This window comes from Perca fluviatilis, chromosome 18, assembly GCF_010015445.1.
Source record: "Perca fluviatilis chromosome 18, GENO_Pfluv_1.0, whole genome shotgun sequence".
Classification (NCBI taxonomy): domain Eukaryota; kingdom Metazoa; phylum Chordata; class Actinopteri; order Perciformes; family Percidae; genus Perca; species Perca fluviatilis.
Genome location: NC_053129.1, coordinates 22,775,618 through 22,797,051, shown reverse-complemented (window position 1 = coordinate 22,797,051; position 21,434 = coordinate 22,775,618). Strand labels below are relative to the sequence as shown.

At 38.8% G+C, this 21,434-nt stretch overlaps 3 protein-coding genes across 4 annotated transcripts; all 3 read right to left on the bottom strand.

The window, feature by feature from the left end:
• Positions 1–1,688: 1,688 nt before the first annotated feature.
• zpax1 (zona pellucida protein AX 1) lies at positions 1,689–6,332 on the bottom strand. 2 transcript variants are annotated; one of them, XM_039782452.1, is made up of 20 exons: positions 6,183–6,332; positions 6,006–6,082; positions 5,827–5,922; positions 5,604–5,728; positions 5,256–5,396; positions 5,089–5,172; positions 4,820–4,981; positions 4,658–4,751; positions 4,357–4,574; positions 3,972–4,277; positions 3,741–3,858; positions 3,400–3,599; positions 3,213–3,327; positions 2,936–3,105; positions 2,778–2,869; positions 2,561–2,691; positions 2,282–2,471; positions 2,072–2,213; positions 1,865–1,994; positions 1,689–1,789 (listed from the first exon to the last, which is right to left on the bottom strand). In XM_039782452.1, exons 1-20 carry the CDS (start codon positions 6,200–6,202, stop codon positions 1,707–1,709), a joined length of 2,694 nt encoding a protein of 897 aa, XP_039638386.1. In that variant the 5' UTR covers positions 6,203–6,332; the 3' UTR covers positions 1,689–1,706. The 2 variants fall into 2 exon arrangements, with proteins under 2 accessions (XP_039638386.1, XP_039638385.1); XM_039782451.1 differs by lacking the exon at positions 6,183–6,332 and having other exon boundaries at positions 6,006–6,120.
• A 164-nt stretch (positions 6,333–6,496) lies between these two features.
• ttc32 (tetratricopeptide repeat domain 32) lies at positions 6,497–9,960 on the bottom strand. The gene is made up of 3 exons (XM_039782453.1): positions 9,804–9,960; positions 9,428–9,594; positions 6,497–7,411 (listed from the first exon to the last, which is right to left on the bottom strand). Exons 1-3 carry the CDS (start codon positions 9,920–9,922, stop codon positions 7,284–7,286), a joined length of 414 nt encoding a protein of 137 aa, XP_039638387.1. The 5' UTR covers positions 9,923–9,960; the 3' UTR covers positions 6,497–7,283.
• Positions 9,961–15,258: 5,298 nt separating this feature from the next.
• On the bottom strand, positions 15,259–21,415 carry matn3a (matrilin 3a). The gene is made up of 7 exons (XM_039781344.1): positions 21,036–21,415; positions 19,617–20,126; positions 18,095–18,463; positions 16,765–16,890; positions 16,243–16,341; positions 15,981–16,050; positions 15,259–15,884 (listed from the first exon to the last, which is right to left on the bottom strand). The coding sequence occupies exons 1-6, from the start codon at positions 21,211–21,213 to the stop codon at positions 15,995–15,997; spliced, it is 1,338 nt and encodes a 445-aa protein (XP_039637278.1). The 5' UTR covers positions 21,214–21,415; the 3' UTR covers positions 15,259–15,884; positions 15,981–15,994.
• Between the last annotated feature and the right edge of the window lie 19 nt (positions 21,416–21,434).

Here is a 21,434-nt window from a genome sequence, read left to right as displayed (position 1 = left end):
TTAACCACCAAGCCACTGTTCTGTGTTCAGTACATCAGCTCTTGGAATGGTCTAAAACTATTGTCACATTACTTATAAATAAAAATGTATAGTGTGCAGAATGCATTCATTTTTACAGTAGTTTCATTTATATTACAAATCAGATTTTCACTGAACTTTTGACCCTTGTCTTGCACAAACATCCATGTCAATTATGGATCTTTGTATTAAGGATTAATTTCTAACAAGTAAAAGATGTGGAACCTATATAGAACAGGGTCTGCCCTTTCAATGTTAGAGTAAAGGACAAAGAAATAGTAACCCATGGACCTGTTCCATGTTGAGCACAATTTAAAAACAAAATCAAAACAAACCCAATGTTAATTATGGAGCTTCAATTGTACAACTTTAACTTTAAGCTAAATGTTTTTAGTCGGATGTTTGAGAAAATAAATACTCAAAAGAAATTTACCTGATTTTACTGAAGATCTACAGACACACTTGTGTATTGACTGACCACTAAATCAGTAAGAATACGTCATCCTCAGTGAAAAATTGGGTTTCATTGTACACACAAAAACTGAACATGGGTCTGGATTATCCAGAATAACGAGAACATTGTTTCTGAAAGATGGGTTGAGTTTCCAAATTATGTTAGCCACAATTAAAATTCCATTCGCAAACATCATTTTGGAAAGCAGAATACGAACCTATCAAAACCCATCTGCACAGCTGGAGACCACTGGGATAAGAGAATGCATATTCTCAGTTTCTGCAACACAGCCTAGCTGTTATGGGCCATTGCACAGATTTTACATGAAGCCATTTTAAAAAGTACATGGGACATTTTGGTTTAGCTTAAAAAGGCAATGTGGGTAGGTTAAAAAGGAACACGCCGACTTATTGGGAATTTAGCTTATTCGCCGTAACCCCCAGAGTAAGACAAGTCCATACATACCCTTCTCAGCTCCGTGCGTGCTGTAACGCTGTCTGATGGCTCCAGCATTAGCTTAGCCCAGCACCGATCCTGCAGGTAACTGGTTGCAACTAGCCTATGGCTCCGAATTGTGACAAAAATAACGCCAACATGTTCCTATTTACATGTTGTGATTTGTAGAGTCACAGCATGCACAACAAAACATGAGACACAGCTGTCTAACTGTTAACAAACAGCAAACTATATTCTCAGACAGGCTTGCTGAGAGCATAATCACTCTGCCCAAGTACTATATTCTTCCGCCTGAGAATATAGTTCCCGATTTGTTTATGGTTAGAAGATGGCTCCGTCTCATGTTATGTTGTTTTTTGTACACACCGACTCTACAAATCACAACATGTAAATAGGAACATGTTGGCGTTATTTCGTCACTTATTCGGAGCAGTAGGATTACTGGAACCATTCACCTGCCTGTTCTGCGATGGGCTGATGCCGCTGGAGCTGTCGGACAGCTTTACAGCACGCACAGAGATGAGAAGGGTATGTATCGACTTGTCTAACTCTGGGGTTTACCGTGAATAAGCTAAATTCCCAATAAGTTGGCGTGTTCCTTAAATAACTCCCAAATTACAATTTGGAATGAGGATTTGAAAGTGCCACTACTCTTATAGCTGCAAGTACATTAGTATACAAAAAGTCACCTATTATCTGCAAATGACATTCCAAAGATTTGTTACTAATGGGTCATTTAGGCAAAGAAATTCACAACAAGTTTAAGAAACTTCTGTTTTTATTTGAGGTTTGACTGAGTGTTTTGAAGAACAATCGGTCCAGAGGAGATCTGCCTTTGGTGGGTGGTGTCTGTACTTCGCTCTAGAAAAAAACAGTATAGATCACCAACTGCACATAATGATAAACCCTTGTCCAGACTCGTTTAATCCCACTTACCCCTTTTCAGTCTTTTTCTTCCTTGATGTTTAGCATTACCCAGGCCAGTAGGATGCACACACTGGCCTCTGCAGGAACCATCCGCTTGGCTATTTGTGTCACAAATCACTGCATCACAGTGGACATAAATCTGAGGACGGACAGAAGGATTTGTTACGCAGGGCTCGTGCAGCCGTCCCTCCCCTCATTTGAACGCACAAGTCTTACCTCGTCTTTCAGAACCTCTTCATCTTTAGTGAAGGTGAACATCTTCACAGAGAAGCGTTTGATGTGGGATGGGACCAAAACTTTGGAGTCATTCACAACAGGATGGAAAATTGTTGCATAGCTGTCATCACCATTCTCACAGCTAGGAAGGGAAAAAAATAAAACTTTGCATTTTAGCAGTCTTTTAAAAACATGAATCATGGACATTACCTGTCCACAATGATGTCCCAGCTTGGCAGAGATGTCCGGTTATTGTGAAGGGTGGCCCAACAGTTTTCCAGGATGAGCTCCAATTGTGGGTCAGTAGACTCCATCAGTTCTACATCAAAATACAGAGGCTGCCTCAGATATTTCTCTACTGGATAGTCTTCTGCTTGGTAGAACTGATGATATGATGAATCTGGAGGAGAAGAGTTCCATTAGAGAAAGGCATGGACCGAACAGATGTATGAACACAAGATCAACAATTTAGTAAAAACTCAACCTTACCTTGGGATAGCCTCATGTGCACTATTAGCTGCCCTAAGCCGATCTCTGCTGTGGGGTCAAAGCTTCTATGTGTAGAGCTGAATGCAACAATCCGAGTTGCATTGATCACATAGTAGCAGGAAATGGTTTGCCTATTTGAGAGAAGAAAAAAAAAAATAAGTGTTTTTAAACCCATCTCCAGATGGTACATCAAAATAAACGATTGGAGTCTTTCTACCTGTACTCAGGATCAATTGGTGATGCGTAGGCTACTCCTTCGTTGTAGGACAGGGTAATCTCATTTTCATACACCATGTAGTGGTCAAAGAACTAAAAACAAAATGTGGCATTCAAAATTTTTTTAATTTTATAGATTGAATGTAACCTTATACTTACTCTTCTAGTGGTCCCACAGGAATCAACACTGAAAGAGAAATATGCTAAGCGAAAGTCACTGAACACTGGTTTGCAGGACTTGTCCTTTAGAGTAAGCTGGCTTGGCACGAGATTGGGCACCGACTCCACCTTTACTGCCAAAGCGTTCATTGTTCCATTGGGGAAGCACGCTGAAGGTAGAAGAGGCAGTAGTTTAAGAAAAAAAAAAAAAAAAAAAAAAAAAAAAAAAAACAATGTCCTATGATCTCGAGCAGCAGAAACAATGTTAACATCTTACCAGTTGTTGTTAGGGGGAAGTCACAGGCCAGAAAGTAATCAGCAAGCACCCAGTTGTTGATAATATCCAACAGAAGCAGGTCAACTCTGGCTCTGACTGAGCCTGAGGTAAACAGCTGTAAAAAGAGACGTTATCCAGTGCAGAAGTTATCCAGTGCAGACAATTGTGATTTTGCAGCTCAACATACCTCGAACGCGGTGTCCTTGGCAGCGTATGGCAGTATGAGGCTGAGGTGGGTGCCGTTTTCTTGGAAACCGTATTCCTCGGCAACCTCAGGTGTCAGCGGTCGAGGTCCAACCATGGCCTGGAAATTGGTGCCTTGACTCCCGTATTTCACGTGGATGTAAAACATGTTCTGGTCACAGGTACCAGAAATAATAGGTAGCACTAAAGGCAGAAAAAACATTGACTGTAGCTTTTTTTTTCTCCCATATGTTTAAGATTGGGTAGCTTTGGTTTAAGGTCACATTTACATCTGGACAATATTTTGTTCCTGATGGCTGCTTTTTCCAAAGCATAAGAGCTCACCAACATCCTGCAGAGATGCCTGCAACTCCACTGGGTGGGCAAATGGAATTTCTTCAGGCAGTATGATTAACCCAAAGATTAGGTGGAGCGAATAGACTGTAACCAAGCGTTCAGGATTCTGCAGGTGTGAATGTATAAAAACAAAGCTTAGTGACGCCACTGAAACCCTTAAAAATGCAGAGCAAACAGCTGGTACTGAGAGATGCTTTGCATCTATAATTTCCCACATACATGTTTCAGGACAACATCATCACCAAATGGCACCAGTAAAGAATAACTCTGGTCTCTTTGAAGGGAAAAACAGTAGCTGAGAAATAGAAAGCAGGTTTGTAACCTTCTCCACAAGCCTGATTTTCTATAGTCCACCAGAAAATGGGACTTACTGTCTTGGACGTGGGGAAGTCGAGGCATTAGAGGGGTGGTAATAGGGAACAAAACCTTGTATCTAGTATCATCTTTAGAGTTAGTCCTCCACAGTACCTCAAGCATGGGCTCCACGATGTAGGTGACGTGGTACTGGTAATCTGGGGCATGGCTCTGCAATTATTCATGACATTTTAATAAAACATGCAAATGGACTAGTGACTTTGCATTTCTAATCTAAAGACTTTCCAACCTTGTAGTAACCGTCAGGCGAGCCCACTGGGATCTCAATGACAATGTGCAAGTCTGTGGTGTATAGTGTGTACCCCCGTGCTGCCATCTGAGATTTATCCAGCCTCTGCCCGTTGATGCCCATGTACATTTCTAGGATTTTAAACTTGACATCTACCAAAGGGGTCACACGGCGAGGTACGTGCCAAGAGATTACATCGTTTGTAAAGAGGACGCCACCTGTTCAATGACAAAGCAACTGTTGACATAACGTCAACCACTTAATGTTTACTGTAAAATTCACAGATTGCTTCGAGACTCGCCTGTGGGACAAGCAGCTGCCAGGTTCACCATGCTCTGACCCAGTTTTGCCTTGTAAGCGCTGACCTTGAAAACTTGCATGGGGACTCCAGCCACCTAAAAAGGTCAGGTTTAATGTCATTAAGGAGGAAAATAAACACTGGAGATGGCTGTGTGTTGCTTACATCCTCAGAATAAGTCCCCGCTGTATTGTACGGGCTTCGCATAACCAGACGGGTTGAGGTAGCCATGGCACCGTAGCCAGCTTGTTCAGCCTCCCTCAGGAACATCTTCACTGGCTGTGGGGTGTTAAACGTTACCTTCCAGATACCAAGTGCTTCCGAGGCCTATAGGAAAGAAGAAACTTCCTAAATTCTATTGAAGGGGATGCCAAATTGTGCAGGGTGAAAATCAAGTCAACTGTAGTTAAGTGGAATTTTAAAAATGAACATACATCAGGAATGGTGCTGATCTTGGAGTGGCCTTTAACATCCTGAGTCCGACCCTTAACATTAGGTGTAGCCAAGTGGTTTGACACCTAAAAACAGGAAAAACTGGCATTTCTAATTTTCTTCCCACACACACACAAAATGGTAGAACCATCAATGTAAAGTGACCTACCTCCATATAGTTCCTATCGCAGAGAATCTCTCTGGAGGCCCACTGAGTGTAGCTGCAAGTCTGCATCACATTATGACTAATCACAGTCGATTGACTCTTGCTGTACATTCGGAGTCTCAAGCCAACATTAAACGTATCTTCCTACAAAGCAAATTCATAAAAAAAAAAAAAAAATTGAATGGAGATGAATTTTGGCATTAACTGAGTCCTGACAAACTGCACAATGACACTGATTGGAGGTTTGATTTAAGTTTTCAGGAAAGCACAAAACCATAGAAAGTATGTTCTCACTGGGGGAAAAAAAAGCCATCAACTAACTTCAGCTAATATGCTTTGTAGTTTACATACTTCGTTGTTCACATAGCAGCCCAACAGAGACGTGTAGATTCTGGTGTTACCCCAAGGGTCAGACTCCATGCTGTATCCACACTGAGCAGCCAAGCTGGGGGTTATCAAAATGTGCTGGGTGCAATCTGTGTGTGGTGGGGGGGTTGGGGGAGGCAAACATGACAGGGATGACTTCTCACAGCAATGAACCAATCTGCTCATCATTAGCCCACTTTATACTCACTGATGGCCTCCACCTCGAGCTGATTACCCACTGCTAGAGCCTTGTCTAACGACAGCCTCATTAGATTACCCACACATTCAGACCTTAAACCACTGCCTGTTAAAAGAAAAGCCTTGTGAGGAAGAGCGCAAACTGACTTGGTGATATAAAGATTTCAAAATGAATAAATGAAAGCTTACTTGACTGCGAATTGAGCTTCACATTTGGCATTGCTTGACCCAGGAGGATTAACACAGCCATCATGTTCCATAACAAACTGGAACAAATAGAACACATCATTTAGACATTAAACTGGGCAGCTGGCAGTTCAAAAAAAATAAAAATAAGAGATAAAAGAAACAAGAAAATAAACTAACATGTTATCAAGCAGCCCCATGTTGCAGTCAGAGTACAGCCAAACAAAACACTACAGGAATCCGATCACTATCAGAGATTGGCACTGAAACTGCAGCACCCCACCTCAAACGAACCAACTCTGAAGTGAACGGCTGAGTGCTTTGCTGAGGCATCACCAGCTGTTTTATCAGCTAATGATTATGCACAGGTGAGGCGCATAAGTGATTCTCCAACCACCTCACATTAATGTGGTCAGGGTTATTGATTACATGCCTGATTTAAAGAAGACTGGGAAATCTGTATATGTGAAAGATAAATACACATTAATCAGTAGCGTGATAAAGCAATTTATTGTTCATATATACATTTATGTTTTGTATATATATATTTATATATTAATTATTCAAGAAATTTCAAAAGAGGGGGACTACCTTTCCTTAAAACCATACACCACCTTGTAGAAAGATGTTAACTGTGACCGGGCTTCAATTTAAGACACAAAACAGGTTTTACCTTTGCAGCTGAGAGACTTCTTACCATGACTGTATCCCAACACTTGATTGTGGTTTGTTTATAGTCATCACAACCCTCCTCCTAGTGTCTGCTAGATGGTGCACTAACATTTATTACTGACAGTAAAACCCAAGATCATCGTTTTACCTAGTGCGCCCGGGTCAATTAGACTGCGTTGTCCACTCACAGACTTATACAATGATATACTTTCATTTATGAGGCCATTATATTTTTTTCCGACTGGAAGAGTCTCGAGTCAGTGCAGAAAAGGAATTGTCAATGCTCTGCTTAGCAAAAATCCATATACTGTACGTCGTACAGTGGGATGTCTTCTTCCTTTCATGTGTTGAGTTTGATTTTCACTGGTGTTGTTGCCAGTGCAGATTGCTTTATGTTGTGTGTGATTTTCTTCTCGGTTTATCTTCATGCTGATATCTTCAAATAATCAAAGTGTTCATTTTCAGATCAAATAATGACATCTTAATTTGTTATATGACAGCTGTGCATAAATTAAAGTAAAATGACAACACTTGACAGAATATACATCTTTTCTTTAGTCAAAAGATTTCAGGATATATAAAATATGTACTCTAAAGTTTATGAAACTGTCAGTATCCCCTATTTATCTTGTGCTGCTGGTCCAGAAGTGTCTGTTGCAGGCTCACTTTGGCATCTTCAAAATCTGGATTGAGCTTTAATGCTTGCTGGAAGTCACTCTTGGCATCGTCGAAAAAACCTGTAAGGTAATAAAAAATGTAACATACATAATAAGTTTATGATTTGTAATGTACTGCCAAACTGGATTGTTAAGAGTCAGCAGTTTTATTTTCTGGGCAGCATGAGCACGCTATCGCTATCAGAGAATACACAGCTCCATCTAGTGTCGTAAAGAAGAATACACCAAACTGACTCCACACACATACAGCATCAATTCAATTCAATTCAATTCAATTCAATTCAATTCAATTTTATTTATAGTATCAAATCATAACAAGAGTTATCTCAGGACACTTTACAGATAGAGTAGGTCTAGACCACACTCTATAATTTACAAAGACCCTACAATTCCAGTAATTACCCCAAGAGCAAGCATTTAGTGCAACAGTGGCGAGGAAAACTCCGTTTTTAGGAAGAAACCTCGGACAGACCCAGGCTCTTGGTAGGCGGTGTCTGATGGTGCCGGTTGGGGGTGTGATGAACAGTGGCAATAATAGTCACAATAAAAATAATGGAACAATGACCAGAAATAGTAGTAGTAGTAGTTCATGTCATAGCAGGGCACTGCAGGGCGTTACAGGATGTAATGTAATGATCAACCCACCTAATGTTGTGATCATAAGAACATGGCTATTGATTTTCAAACTGAATCTCATCTCTGATCTATATCAAATGACAGCTGGTTAACTGTTGAAGAAACAATCGTTGACACCAGCATGCATTTTGATGAAAATGCAGTATTGTGCAAAAAAAAGCCAACAGGAAGCTTGTGGAATATTGTGGCATATTTGTTAAAGGCAGCTTAGATTTTAGTTCACGTTTTTTTTTCATTGATTGTATTACTAATCTCAGTATCTAGTGTCACAGCAAAGGGAGGATCATAGGAGTTTTTCTAATAGAAAGGTTCTATAGAAATCATCATATCGTCATAAGGCAATGTAAGCCAAGTTCACTGTTCTTCTTTCAGATACCCAGTACAGGCTACTTCTTTTATCTCCACTGCAATCATATTACTAAATCCTCATTTTTGAGGAACTTGAACATTTGTTTGTTTTATATATTTGAGTGTTTTTACAGTCGTTATACTGTCCAAATTTGAATTTGATAAAAACTTAACTGGACTAAACTGAACTACCATCCATTACATTTACAGATAGGAGACAAATTAAAGGAAATAACAACAGCATGTGTCTTGATAAGGTGTTGGGCCATCATGAGCCAACAGAACAGCTTCAATGCTCTTCGTCATGGAGTCTACAACTCACTGAAGCTTGTTATTTAACCCCCTGTTAAATAACAAGTCTCCACCTCACCTGCATCATTGCATGGACAGATTGTAGATGCATTAATGAGTCAAGATGAGTTAACCCTAATTTATTATTTGTTTAATGCTATTCCGATCTGTAACATTCTTTATGCCTTTGTTGGGACAAAATCATCCACCAACCATCATCAAAGTGTTAACCATTTTACTGCATTGACTACAATAAAATGTTGGAACGGCGCCACTGGATCCAGTGTTTAAAATGTGCACACCACATCAGATGTTCAGTGAGCCAACGCCACCACTCTTTTAAAACATATTCCCTCATTTGGTGTGATGGTCATGGTGGTGGAGAGCGCGGTCTAACATATTGGTCCAAAATCCCTCATAGGTGTTAAACTGGATTGAGATTGTGTGACTGTGAAGGACATCATAGGCCAGCATGTCATTAAAATAATTTTCATGCTGATCAAACATCTGCACACAAGCATCTGCATTGTTTATTTTCTTTTAATTTCTTACCTTTTGTATGTACACGTTGTCTGGTATGGGTTTTTGACATTTAATTTACTATAAATTCCTCCATTAATATATATTTATTTCACTTTCGACTTTTTTTAATGAAACAAAAGTGAAAAAAATATTGGAACATACAACAAAATTTACATTTATTTTAAAGGAGACCGGAAGTCACTCAGTTTGCTCTGTCAGGCTTGACGAAGACAGCTGTCTACTGTGTGTACTTTGACAAAGGTGTCTTTGTATCCTTACCTAGTCTATAGTGGATGAGTCCTCTGTTGTAGAAAGGTGTTTCAAACCGGCTGTCAGTCTGTATTGCGGAGGTGTAGTCCTCCACTGCTTCATGAAAATCCACCCGGAGGTACTTTATCTGTCCGCGGTTGTTATAAGCAATGGCCAAATCACTGGCGTCACATTCCCTGTGGAAATAGGACACCGTCGCAATAAAATGATACCGAAAGAAAAAAAAAAAAAGAAGAGAGAGAGCGAGAGAGAGAGAAACAGAATTAACGTTAGCAAAAGCCGGGTCACAGAATTTGACGGGTAACAGAATATGGTGTAACACATGCTCGACTACAGTGGCTGACTGCTGGCTCGTTTTACATCTCCAAAAATGAACAAACAGTACCTGGACTGTAAGCAGGAAGAGATAAACTTTGAGTACATTTCTTCTGCCCGTTTAAAATTATGTTTTTTAAACTCAGAGTGAGCATATTCAAGTATTTGGGGATTATTATCTTCCTCCATGGGTCGAAGTGTTTTTCCAACTGCGGATGTGACGTCACGGAAGATAACGTCCAATCACGTTTTTAGTGCATCTTAAGTAGGCGTGGCTTGTCAACATGAGTAAACACTGTGTTCCAATTGCATCTCATATTACTTAGTTATCCCTTTGATTGTACTTAATTATATTGTATTACATATTATTCATACTCAACCCTTTTTGCATTTTTTTGTAATTTTAATAATATATCTATAGATTTTTTTTTATTTTTGTATCAGTACCCTGCACTTTCATGTATACGGTATGTTGCACCTCCTGTTGTTCTTTGTAAATATATATTTATTATTTATTTTAATATGTGTGTATTTTAATTTATAGAATATGCTATGTATATATTTATTTTATATGTATTTATTATTTTACACACAAATTTCCTTTGTGAAAAATAAAGTACTACAATATATGTTCATTTTATTTTCATAGTAATTTAAGATTACGGTTGACCAATTCATCAAGTAAAAAGGTGCAGAGACAGAGCCTCTAGTGTTGCAGCCCCATCCCTCTGGAACACCCTCCCTGCAGATATCCGAAATGCTACATCCCTGGACATATTTTAAAAACTCCTGAAACACCACCTGTGTACCACAGCCTACAACCTCCTTTAGCTTAGCAACAGTAATTCTATAAAGTGTCCTTAAATAAATAATAAATAAAAGTTATTATTATTATTATTATAATCCAGTATCCTGTACCTCAGTATTATTTCATGTTAGACAACCAAATAATGTGAATAAAATGCAGACCAAACCATATAACTGATTTCTAATGTAAATGGACTGTTTTATATTAACAACTGCTCAAAGTGCTTTTACATAGTACAGGAACCATTCACACACACACGCCAAGGCTACCGTACAAGGTGCCACCTGCTCATCAGATAAACACTCACACACTCAGGGTTCAGTGTCTTGCCCAAGGACACTTCGACATGGGACTGCAGGGCCAGGGATTGAACCACCAACCTTCCAATTGGCAGGAAACCGCTCTATCACTGAGCCCCGTGTAATGTGTAAAAGGTTAGAGTTTTTTTGTAACAGCAGGTGGCAGACTTGACTCAGATCTCATTAAAAGAAGGCAGTGAAGCCATCCATACAAGTTCAAATTATACATTGTAAACAAAAGGTGGAAGAAGTATTCAAATGCTTTACTTTAGTAAAACTACTCTGTTATAAGTAAAAGTCCTAAATTAAAAATGTTACTTAAGTAAAAGTATGTAAGTAGAATCAGGAAAATGTAAAAGTTAAAGTACTCAATGCAGAAAATCGTCACATTTTAGAGACTGTAAAGGATCCAAACAGTTCTGTGTTTAATCGCCTAATTATTTCAGCCGGACTTGTAGGCCGTTATATTGTACGGTGGTTTAATTTATAATAAAACATTGTATTATATAAACTACATGTGTTTTGTGTGCAAACATTTTAATTTGTGAAGTAACTAGTAACTAAAGCTGTCAGATTAATGCAGTGGAGTAAAAAGTACAATATTTCTCTCTGAAATGTAATGGAGTAGAAGTAAAAAGTTGTATGAAAAGAAAAGACTTAAATAAAGTACAAGTACCTCAAATTTGTACTTAAGTGCAATACTTGAGTAAATGTACTTAGTTACATTCCTCCACTGATTATAAAGCATGGGATTTTATAAAATTCAGTCAGTGGCTTACTGTTTGAAATATTATACTAATATTGCAACAGTAAGCCACTGACTGGATTTTATAAAGTGTAGCAATGGGGTGTTTTTTGTTTTCATTTTAAAGTGAAGGATATGATCAGAGACTCAAACATCTGTCACACCAGTCTCAGAACAGTGTGTACACTTGCTACAGTAAATACACAACAAGGAGGCAACCCATAAGCAAACTGCTGAGAAATTCTTAAACGATCTCCCAGGTGAAGAAGTCAACTGTCCTGGTGAAAAATGACACCTTAAGGAAGCAGAGGTCGCTCAGTACCCGTGCACTTCCCTTTTGCGGCCCATTTATCTCCAGACTGTGTAAACGAGTTGAAACAGATCAAACGGAGAGCGGTTTGACCCAGAGGAAGAGGATGTGTAGGCTGTTGACACTGCCAAGAAAATGGCAATAACATCAACCTGGAAATGAAGTAAGAAAGTAAGCTGTAGGCCATTACATCACATGAATCAAGGGGTTTAAGCATCCCAAAACAGCCACTAACTATAAATAAGATGAGAAAGTACACATCTCAGAATTCATTAAATACCAAGACTCAAGTGCTTTTTTTTATGCATTCAAATGAGACAGGATTACCTGGTTGCACTGTGTTCGTCATTAGAGGTCAGATTTTTTTATTTGAGGCCACCTAAAACTCCATGCAGCTATGGAAAGTCTTTAAAGGTTTATTTTGGCAAGGATAACCTGGACACCTGAAGCAAAGACTGTTATGTTCAGCAGCCCGGGAGCTGGCGCTTCTTCTTGCACCCTAAATGTTGCTGTTTGCTGAGAGAATTAACACAAAGTATCAAAGTCCACTTTGGTCTGGCAGAACCAGGACACACATCCATCACACACACTCCTCATCACCACTGACAGACACACAGCACCACCACACTGCACTTTTAGCATTACAGTTCACTAGCCTACTGTCAGCCTGTCTCAATGCTTTAAGTCATTTTTCAGTTCAACCAAAGATTATACCAAATAGCATTTATTTTAGTTTGGTACACCCACAGTGCACTTTAAAAACAGAATATATGCAGTTATGTTTGTACTGTAAGGAGGTAATCCCTGCTACATTTGAGGTCGGTATGATATGGCAGGAAAACAAAACAAATGCTGATCAAGATGCACATAAAATGGATTTGACAAAGAACGTCTTACCTCAAGGTCCACTCACTAGCTTTTTCCAGAGCTTTCAACCACATTTTCTTCAGCAGCTGGAGTTGGTGATTACAGTACTATTTCCAAGGTCAGGAATGAACTTGTACTCAATAAAAAAAACAAAAAAAACAGCTTATCTGATACAGAATATTTCAAATATTTTAAAGTCTATTTTTGTCAGGCTCTTAATTTTCTCTGGAGACAAATGTTTTCTCTTAACAAAAATATTTCTTTATTATTTGCAAGTGAAACAAACTACAAACAAACCAAGGCATTAAAGGCCATTTAAAAGAATACAATATTTTGAGTACAATTATTTCAAGTATACAGTGACAGGTTTCTTTGAAGCTCATGTTTGCACCCACATTAATGCAGTAACATATATATTTTATCTGCTTTACCAAACACAGTTGGACTTTATTTTGTTGAATTCCTGTTGTCCCTTTTATTATAATGTTATACTTGTTATTATTAGCCATGTTCTACCTTAGTGTTAGTATCATAATATAATAAGTAATCATCTTCATATTTAGTGTACAAACATTAGAATATCAATCTTCTCATCTAACTCTTGGCAAGAAAGCGAACAAGTATTTCCCAAAATGTCAAACTTTTCCTTCAATACTACCCTACAGTGAAGGAATAGTAAAAGTTAAAGCCACAAATTCACTTCATTCATTCTTATTTTTTATACAACTACATATGGTTATATTAAACATCCTTAGTCCATTTCTCAGCTTACTATTTGTGAGGATTGTTATCGATTGTTCATTATAAGGTTACAGGAAAAAGAAAATTGCCCTTTATGACCCTTACAAAAACACAATTATCAATGAAACTGTTAAACTGTTTTTTAAAAAAAAACAGTTTAAAGTTTATCCTCAACTTGTCTCACTAAAAGCTTCTGACCAGGAACTTTCCACAAACTTGATGTCTTTTCCACTTCCCAAAGGTGTGTGAGTCCCATTCATCTTGTTCCACTGAAACACCGGTGGGCTCACCTCCCTGACCACCCGTGTGTGTGGTAACCATGAAAGCCACTGAAATAGCGAACAAACATAAAACAGCTGTCTGGTTAAAGAAAGGAGGGAGAGGATCCAAACCAGACTCGAGGTAAACGTTGGCGTGTTGACTCTCTTCCTCACCCAGACAGAGCAGACAGAGAAGCTCTGTTGTCAGCGCTGTTTCAGGCAAATAAGCCAACTCATTCCAGAGGTTACATGATGACCCTCGTCTGTTGTTTTTCTGGCACCGCTGAAGGTGTAAGAAAAAGATGATGGTGATAACGGGGTAGAAAACAAATGGTGGTGTAGGAAAGTTGTTAAAAAAATACCCTCCAAATTAATTTATAAACTCAGGTCAGTCAAATTAACAGCTCCGCTCAGTCATGGGTACATTTTAGACTCTAATCCAGCTTTATTTAGTATGTTTTAGAAAGGGTTTAGGGTTAGGAAGTGATCTTCCTCTGACCATTTTGTGAAGCCAGAGTAAATTCTATCACATTGTTAATAGAGATGCCAGAGCTCAACCGTCATGTTTACCTTTCTATATTGACACAGAAATACATATATGGCATTGAAATGTACAGTTATATAAGATAGACTGTTATATAATGCCTCCTTTGTATCTACAAAAAACACATTTTAGAGCAATAGGTTGACTCTGCCAAATACTTTATACAGACTGAACCTTTATCTTCATTAAGGTTTCATAAAGATATAATGTGGGATTTATCATAATAATAATTTTTTTATTGAAGGGAATGTATTAAGAAAATTTGACTTGAAATATTAAAACTCATCCTAAGTGCAAGCTTGTTAGTAGTAATAGGGGGGGGAAAAAAAAATTTTTTTTTTTAATACCCATTAAACCCTTTCTTTTTAAAAAAAAAAAAAAAAAAAATAAAAAAAAAATTTTTTTTTTTTTTTTTATAATAAAAATTTTTTTTTTTTTTTCTCCACCCCCCCATGGGAAAAGTAACTACATGTACATACTGTGAATTGTATTTTTATATTAAATAGATTTTAAATCCAATCTTGCGCCTGAAAATCGATATCGAATCGTGACATTTTCTGAATCGTGCACCCCTAATAGTTAATGTACTATTAAGAGAATTTTGAATTACAATCCTTCAAACTTTCATGAAACTAAGCCATATTTTTTTTTTATATCTGGTCAGCACTTTTTTAAGCATTACTAGCCATTCAATGTATTCTGTCATTACCTTTCTATATAGAACTGGTAGTTTTCACTGTTAGTGGCAGACTCCGCCATTCCAACAATGGATTCAAATCTCTTTGCAGAATGAATTCACAGGGCTTGGTGCATGCTTGTAATCCAGAGTTACAGTTTTAAATTTTTCTGATATCAGTTTCACGGTTCAGCCTTTTCTAGCCCCAGTAGATTTTGTTAGAAAGTGCGATTTCACACATAATATTGTCAGTAAGAACTCAAAAGACAACAGTGTGCACAACAACCTCCTTTGGGATTATTTTATTGTCCAATTTGTTTGCTTGGTTACATTTATAATTCTTAGCAAACATTATATGTCATCTCATAACATTCACAGACACAGAAGATGAACATTTCTATAATGCATGATACAACAATAAAACCTAGAAAGGATATAATAAAGAAAATATGCAAAAATGTTAAGTATTAAACATTTTACTGGTTGAATGCTTTAGAGCATAAAAACAAAATTGTTTACTAAGTAAATACAATTTGATATTTCATAAAAACTACTATATACACAATATGCAACTTTGTACAAACAGGACACAGAAAAACAATACAGTACAGGAGAAACACTAGAAATAACACTTGTTTAACATACGTTATACTATGATCATAGGTGTTTGGAGAAAATAGTGTAGGTAGCTGCAGTTTGAAAAATATTGCATTAACGAAAAGCACACATTCAACTGCAGATATTGTTACTCAACAGTCCACTACAGTCAGAAACTTGAGGGGTATTGGTTTATGAATCACAGCTTCACTCCTTCTGTGGTTGAAGTCCATACAGTAGTTGTGGGACGGTGGATGACAGGAAGCACATGTCCATGTCCAGGAAGTAAACCAGCGAACGGTCTCTGCAGAAAGTAAATAAAACAAAAGGTCAAACTGTGTGGTGGGTGGGCGGCTTTTACTACAAATCACCCGTGGAAAAAAAAGCTGTCCACTCTTACCACTGTGTCCAGCTTTAAGCACGGCCCACCATGTTCTCCAGACGCTCGATTCTCCCAGACACATCGACTAGTGAGATCAGTCAAGGAAACCCATTTGCAAACACAATTACAGGCACAATGAAATGATGGGAACATACACAAGACACACTGTTCAATTATATTACAATAACATCGCCAGCAGGTAGAAAGAATGAGCTTTCACCTCAGCGAAATGTGCTGTTTATAATAAAATGTCTTCCATCTGAAATAACAGGAAGGATATGCTTGGCTGTGAGCTGCTGGATGGCAGCCTGTGTCTGCTTCTGGAAAGCCAGTCTGGCTTCACATTTACAGGGATCCTCCACCACCACCGCCTTCATCTCTTCGCCGGGAGAAAGCAAATTTCACATCAGTGTAACAGATCATGTAGAGAGTGGAAAAGCACACACATTGCCACCCACTCGACTTTTTTCCAACTGGGCTGTTGTTCAAGAACAAACCAAAGCTTGAACGTACACTTTCCAAAATATTCTACAATATTAATTTACCATTGCCATTTTGCCACAACAATAATGCAATACTAGTGAATCAATTCTATAATATTACCCGATAATTGTCCAACAAATGCTACAGCCAACAGTGAATTGTATAGTCAGGAATTATGCACCAGTTGGTTGCGATGTTGTGAAGCCCTGCTTATAGGCCAAGCATATTGCTTTGAAAGCTTTTACACATACTTTTAGCAGCATTAATATCAGAGTAAAAAGTCACATTTGCTGCAGGAATCCACACAGTATGTTCTTACGTTTCAGGGAACATGTTTTCTTGTCCGCATTCAAGATATAATCATTCCGGCACTTGCAGTAATAAGAGGCATTGCTGTTGACACATATGTGTTCGCAGTCATGTCCCATGGCACAGGGGTCCAGACCTGCAATAAGCCGGGGTTAAGGGATGGCGCTGTCAAGATGGCAGCATAGGTACAGTTTCATGTGCAAGCATACAGTAAACTAAAGGTAGGCAGTTTGTGATAAGTAAGTAAGGTGGCTGCAAAAATCCACTAAATCAGTTGATGGTTATTAGCATCTCTTTCTAATGTTGACAAAAAGGAGTAAAATCAGCTATTTCTGTTTCAATTTTTGATATATATTTTGCTTGTATGAGTTCAAAAAAATTCTATTTGCAAGCTTTTCTTGTGTGTTTGTACTTGACCACATGTCGCTTGTGGTGGAAAACTTGATCCGTTCATACACCTTCACCACATCTCAGCCAAGGTCATTTGCGTACTGCTTAGCTTCACTGTGTGTTGGACAACACAGGTAAAATCACAGAACCCTGAAGTTCAACAGTAATGACAGTTACATGGTCAAATTATTTCATAAGTACCAGGGGGACTAGACAAACATCAGACAGTAACACGGGAAAATAAAAAATAAAAACTTTACAGGAGAAACTAATTTGTCCAAATCTTTGAAGTTCTTGTACAGTAGTGAATCAAAATCAAGCCATTCAAATAAATTATTGTGACCAGTGAATTGCCTCAGATTGACATTTTCACACATTTCACCAGCAACAAAGAGTGCTTTTTTGGAATTCAATGCATGTAGACAAGTGTATTATATGTAGGTTGTTTTATGTCAGAAGAAAGCCAAACCATATAAAGAATAAAGTCTATGTACGTGTCCATATTTAAGTGTATTTCGGTTAGTTTGGATGCCGTCTTTTCCAGATTGGTTTGAAAAAATGAGGTTCTACTGTGCGTTTAAATCATTTCAAACAAAAAGGGATAAATTCAAAGCAATCAACATAATGATGCTTTGAACGCAAAAAGAAATTACTAACAATCACCATGTACATTTGTTTGCTTAAAAAGAAGCTGAAAGTTTAGGGCTGCACAGCCCAAATACTTTGGTTTAACTTGGCAACTACAAGCAGGTTCTAGTGCCGACATCTGCAGTCCATGTGGGGGTTGAGAGGATCTGGTATTTTTCCTTATGAATTTAAATTCACCAATAACACAGTAAATGATCCATAATCTGCAACAAAACCCCCTGTAGACTGTAGGTGCCCCTTACAGAGGAACTAGAACCAGGGTTAATGCTGGAAAAAAGGTCTCACGGGTCTCTTTGTCCTACCACACAGTGTCTCCCTGAACTTTGAGGTGAGCTTCTCGATAACGCCGTAGGTCTCCACATAGAAGACGTGGTCCTCCAGAGGGATGCTGGCCATCAGCTGCAGGGAGCGCATGTCAGCTCGGTCCACCCCTACAGCGTAGATCTCGATGCCTGAAGCCCGAGCTGCAGCAGACACCTCCTCCACCTGGTCCTGGGGTCTCCCGTCTGTCACAATGATGGCCACTTTGGTGATTTTCCTGGAGCGAGGCCGGGCTCCAGACTCCTCGGTGAAGGCTTCATTCACTGCGATCTTGATGGCGAGGCCCGTCATGGTGCCGGCCGCCAAGGGCTCGATGCGGGAGATGGCTTTCTTCATGTCGGGTTTGTTTAAGGGGGGGGGGCGGGGGGGAAAAAAAAAAGGAAAACATGGCACGAATTAAGTCCATTTTCAAAAAAAAACAGTTCATTATTCAGACAAACATTCAAAGCTTGTTGGTTAAACTGTCCCAGTGAGAACAAAATACAGAATACTTTGGGACACACGTTCCCATGGTAACAAAAGGAAACTGTTGTGCATCACTGCAGTGGTAAAAATAAAAGCTTGTGGTTGTGGTGAAATGATATAGTATGCCATAAAACACACTGTATCATTTCAGTGTTTTAACAGTCCATCAGAGACGTATCATCGGACTTATCCTTTTATCTCATTTCCCTGAATGAAAAGGATGCTGATGCCCACACATAAAAAGTGACATCACACCTAAAGATAGAGACAGTGTTAGGAGCCCTGCCTGTCCAATCACATACACATACTGTATACTAAACTACACTTCTGCAGTTTAGTGTAATTAGTAATGAGTGTGATCCTCTGTGCTTTTTCAAATCAAAAATATTTTATTTCAAACAATGAGTTTTAGCTTTGTCTCATTTTAAACTTAAAATGCATGTTTCAAATTGGCCTGTTTTTAGTTTTTTTAGCTTTTAGTTTCCAGACATCTTAATCTCTGTCCACATCTCATAAATTCAGAAATGATGAATAATGTGAAACAAAATGGCAATTCAGTTTGTTTAGAAAGCTACTTATTTTGTCTCCTACCACTAAAATATATAAATATTCAATAATATTACTTTTAAATAAAATGGCATATACTTTAAAGGAATAGTTTGTCATTTTGGGAAATCCACTTGTTTGCTTAGATGAAAAGATCCATACCGCTGTCATGTCTGTACAGTAGGGCCTAAATACAGTGTATGAAGCTACAGCCAGCAGCCGCTTAGCTTAGCACAAAGACTGGAGACACATATCACTAATATTACAACAATCATATATTACACAAAAAAAACCTGAAAAATCAAACTTCTAAGCTAACCTGAGCTGTGTTTAAATTAACAGACAGATTTTAGATTTACGATTTCATCTAACAAAAATACTCTTAAAAAAGTAATCTTTTTTATTTCTATTCTTATCCAGAAGCAAACAGATCTGACCTGGAAAGCATTGAGGATTTGGGTTGGAAAGCAAACCTGACTGGTAATATTCTACCTGTCTCCACAGGACTGACGGTGGTGATGAAGCCGCTTTGGGTACTGACCGGTAGCGTCACAGGAGCCGTGGTCTCCACCGGCAGCACAGTGGTCACCACCACTGGCAGGATGGTTGTCACTGGTGCTACTGTAGTTGCTGGCAGAGTTGGCTGCACTGTTGGCTCTGGTAGAGTTGGAGGGACGGTAGGAAGGTGTACCACAGGTGCTGTTGGTACTGTTGGGTCTGACATTGTTGGACATGGACCTTTTAATTTATAAGGGAATGGGCCTTTGAGCCTCTGATGGGGATGGTGAGCTACTGGTGGAGATAGCCCTTTGTATATGTGGTGCATTTGTGGTGCAACTGGCCCTTTGAATCTGTGGTGATAGGGCGGCATGGGGACTGAGGGCCTGTGGTAAGTCACTGGAGGAAACAGAGGCATAGGTCGATACACTACCGGTGGAGGGATCCTTGGTGGCTGGTAGTGGTAGTGATACCCTCCTCTATACGTGTAATCACTTCTTTGAACTACAGGGCCACCAGAAAGGAAAAGTGATAGAGAACATAAGTAGGTTGAAAGTACAGGAAAGGTGTGTAAGTTGACATTGTAAAGTTAAAGTGAAATATACAACAACAAAAACAGATGGAAAAATTATTAGTTGAAGCATGAGTGTAAATTCAGCCACCTGGGTTGTTTGCAACAAGCTGGGATTATCCTGTTCTAGAACGCTTGTGAAACACCCAGTCAGGAATTTCACATGTTCATGCACGTTGTGTGTGTCAAAATTTCAAGGGACATAAGCTGACTCTGGGATGTCATGAGATGATTATTTGAGAAGAAGAAGAAAAAGTTATGCAATGCAATGTGTTCATATTTTGGACTTTTCTCAACTATTTGATATTCATATTGTTAAATGTTGAAGAGTTTTACCTCTTTGGGCCTAAAGTTATTTAAATGAAAGTAGCTTAGAAGTTTAGAAGGGAATAGTTTTTTTTTGTTGGAACTGCTAACAACTCACGATATGCTTGTAGAAAGTAAACGGGAGGTCTAAGTAGATACTGCTTTATTATAAGGGGTCACAAGCCAAATATATGGTTTTATTTTTAGCAATGCAATGTATTTAATAAGTTTATCATATGCTTAAAAAAAAAGAAGTAAAATCTTAATTTGAAAAGTAACCAGTAACCACAGCTGTCAAACAAACTAGAGGAGTAAAAAGTGCAATATCTCTCAATGAAATGTAGTGAAGTATAAAGTAATATACAAGTAGCCTACCTCAGAACTGTAAATGTAGGCTACTTAATTACTTTCCACCACTGGTGTTTTTATACTGCTGCTACTTTTACTTGAATAAAATACACTTCTTCCACCACTGTACCAACTAAAACTGTCTATCAGAAAAAAGCATTTCGAATACAAGTATAAGTAAAACTTACTTGAGGGATCCAGGGTCCTGAACGGTGGTCGGCCATTATTTCTGGTTTGTGCGTAACTTTGTGCGGCGATCAGCTGAGGATCCCCCGCACTGAGCTGGTATGTTGCCAGAACATCAGACAGCAGCAGCGAAGCGCAGAACAAGAGGCTCCAGAGGAAAGACTTCATCATTATCTGCATGCAGAGTCCTCCGGTGGTCTGCCCTGTGCCTGCTCTGTCTCAGAGGATGCTGCTCAGCTCAGCAGGGGTCTGACCGCCTCCACATATGAGGGGCTCCCAGTGCGACGCGTCAAACCGTCTGCCCAATCCAAGGCTGGGACATGACCTCCAGGCCACCGTAAAAGACGGCATGGAGGACGTTATTGAAAAGGACTCAAATATCTGTCCCGTTGTATCGATGA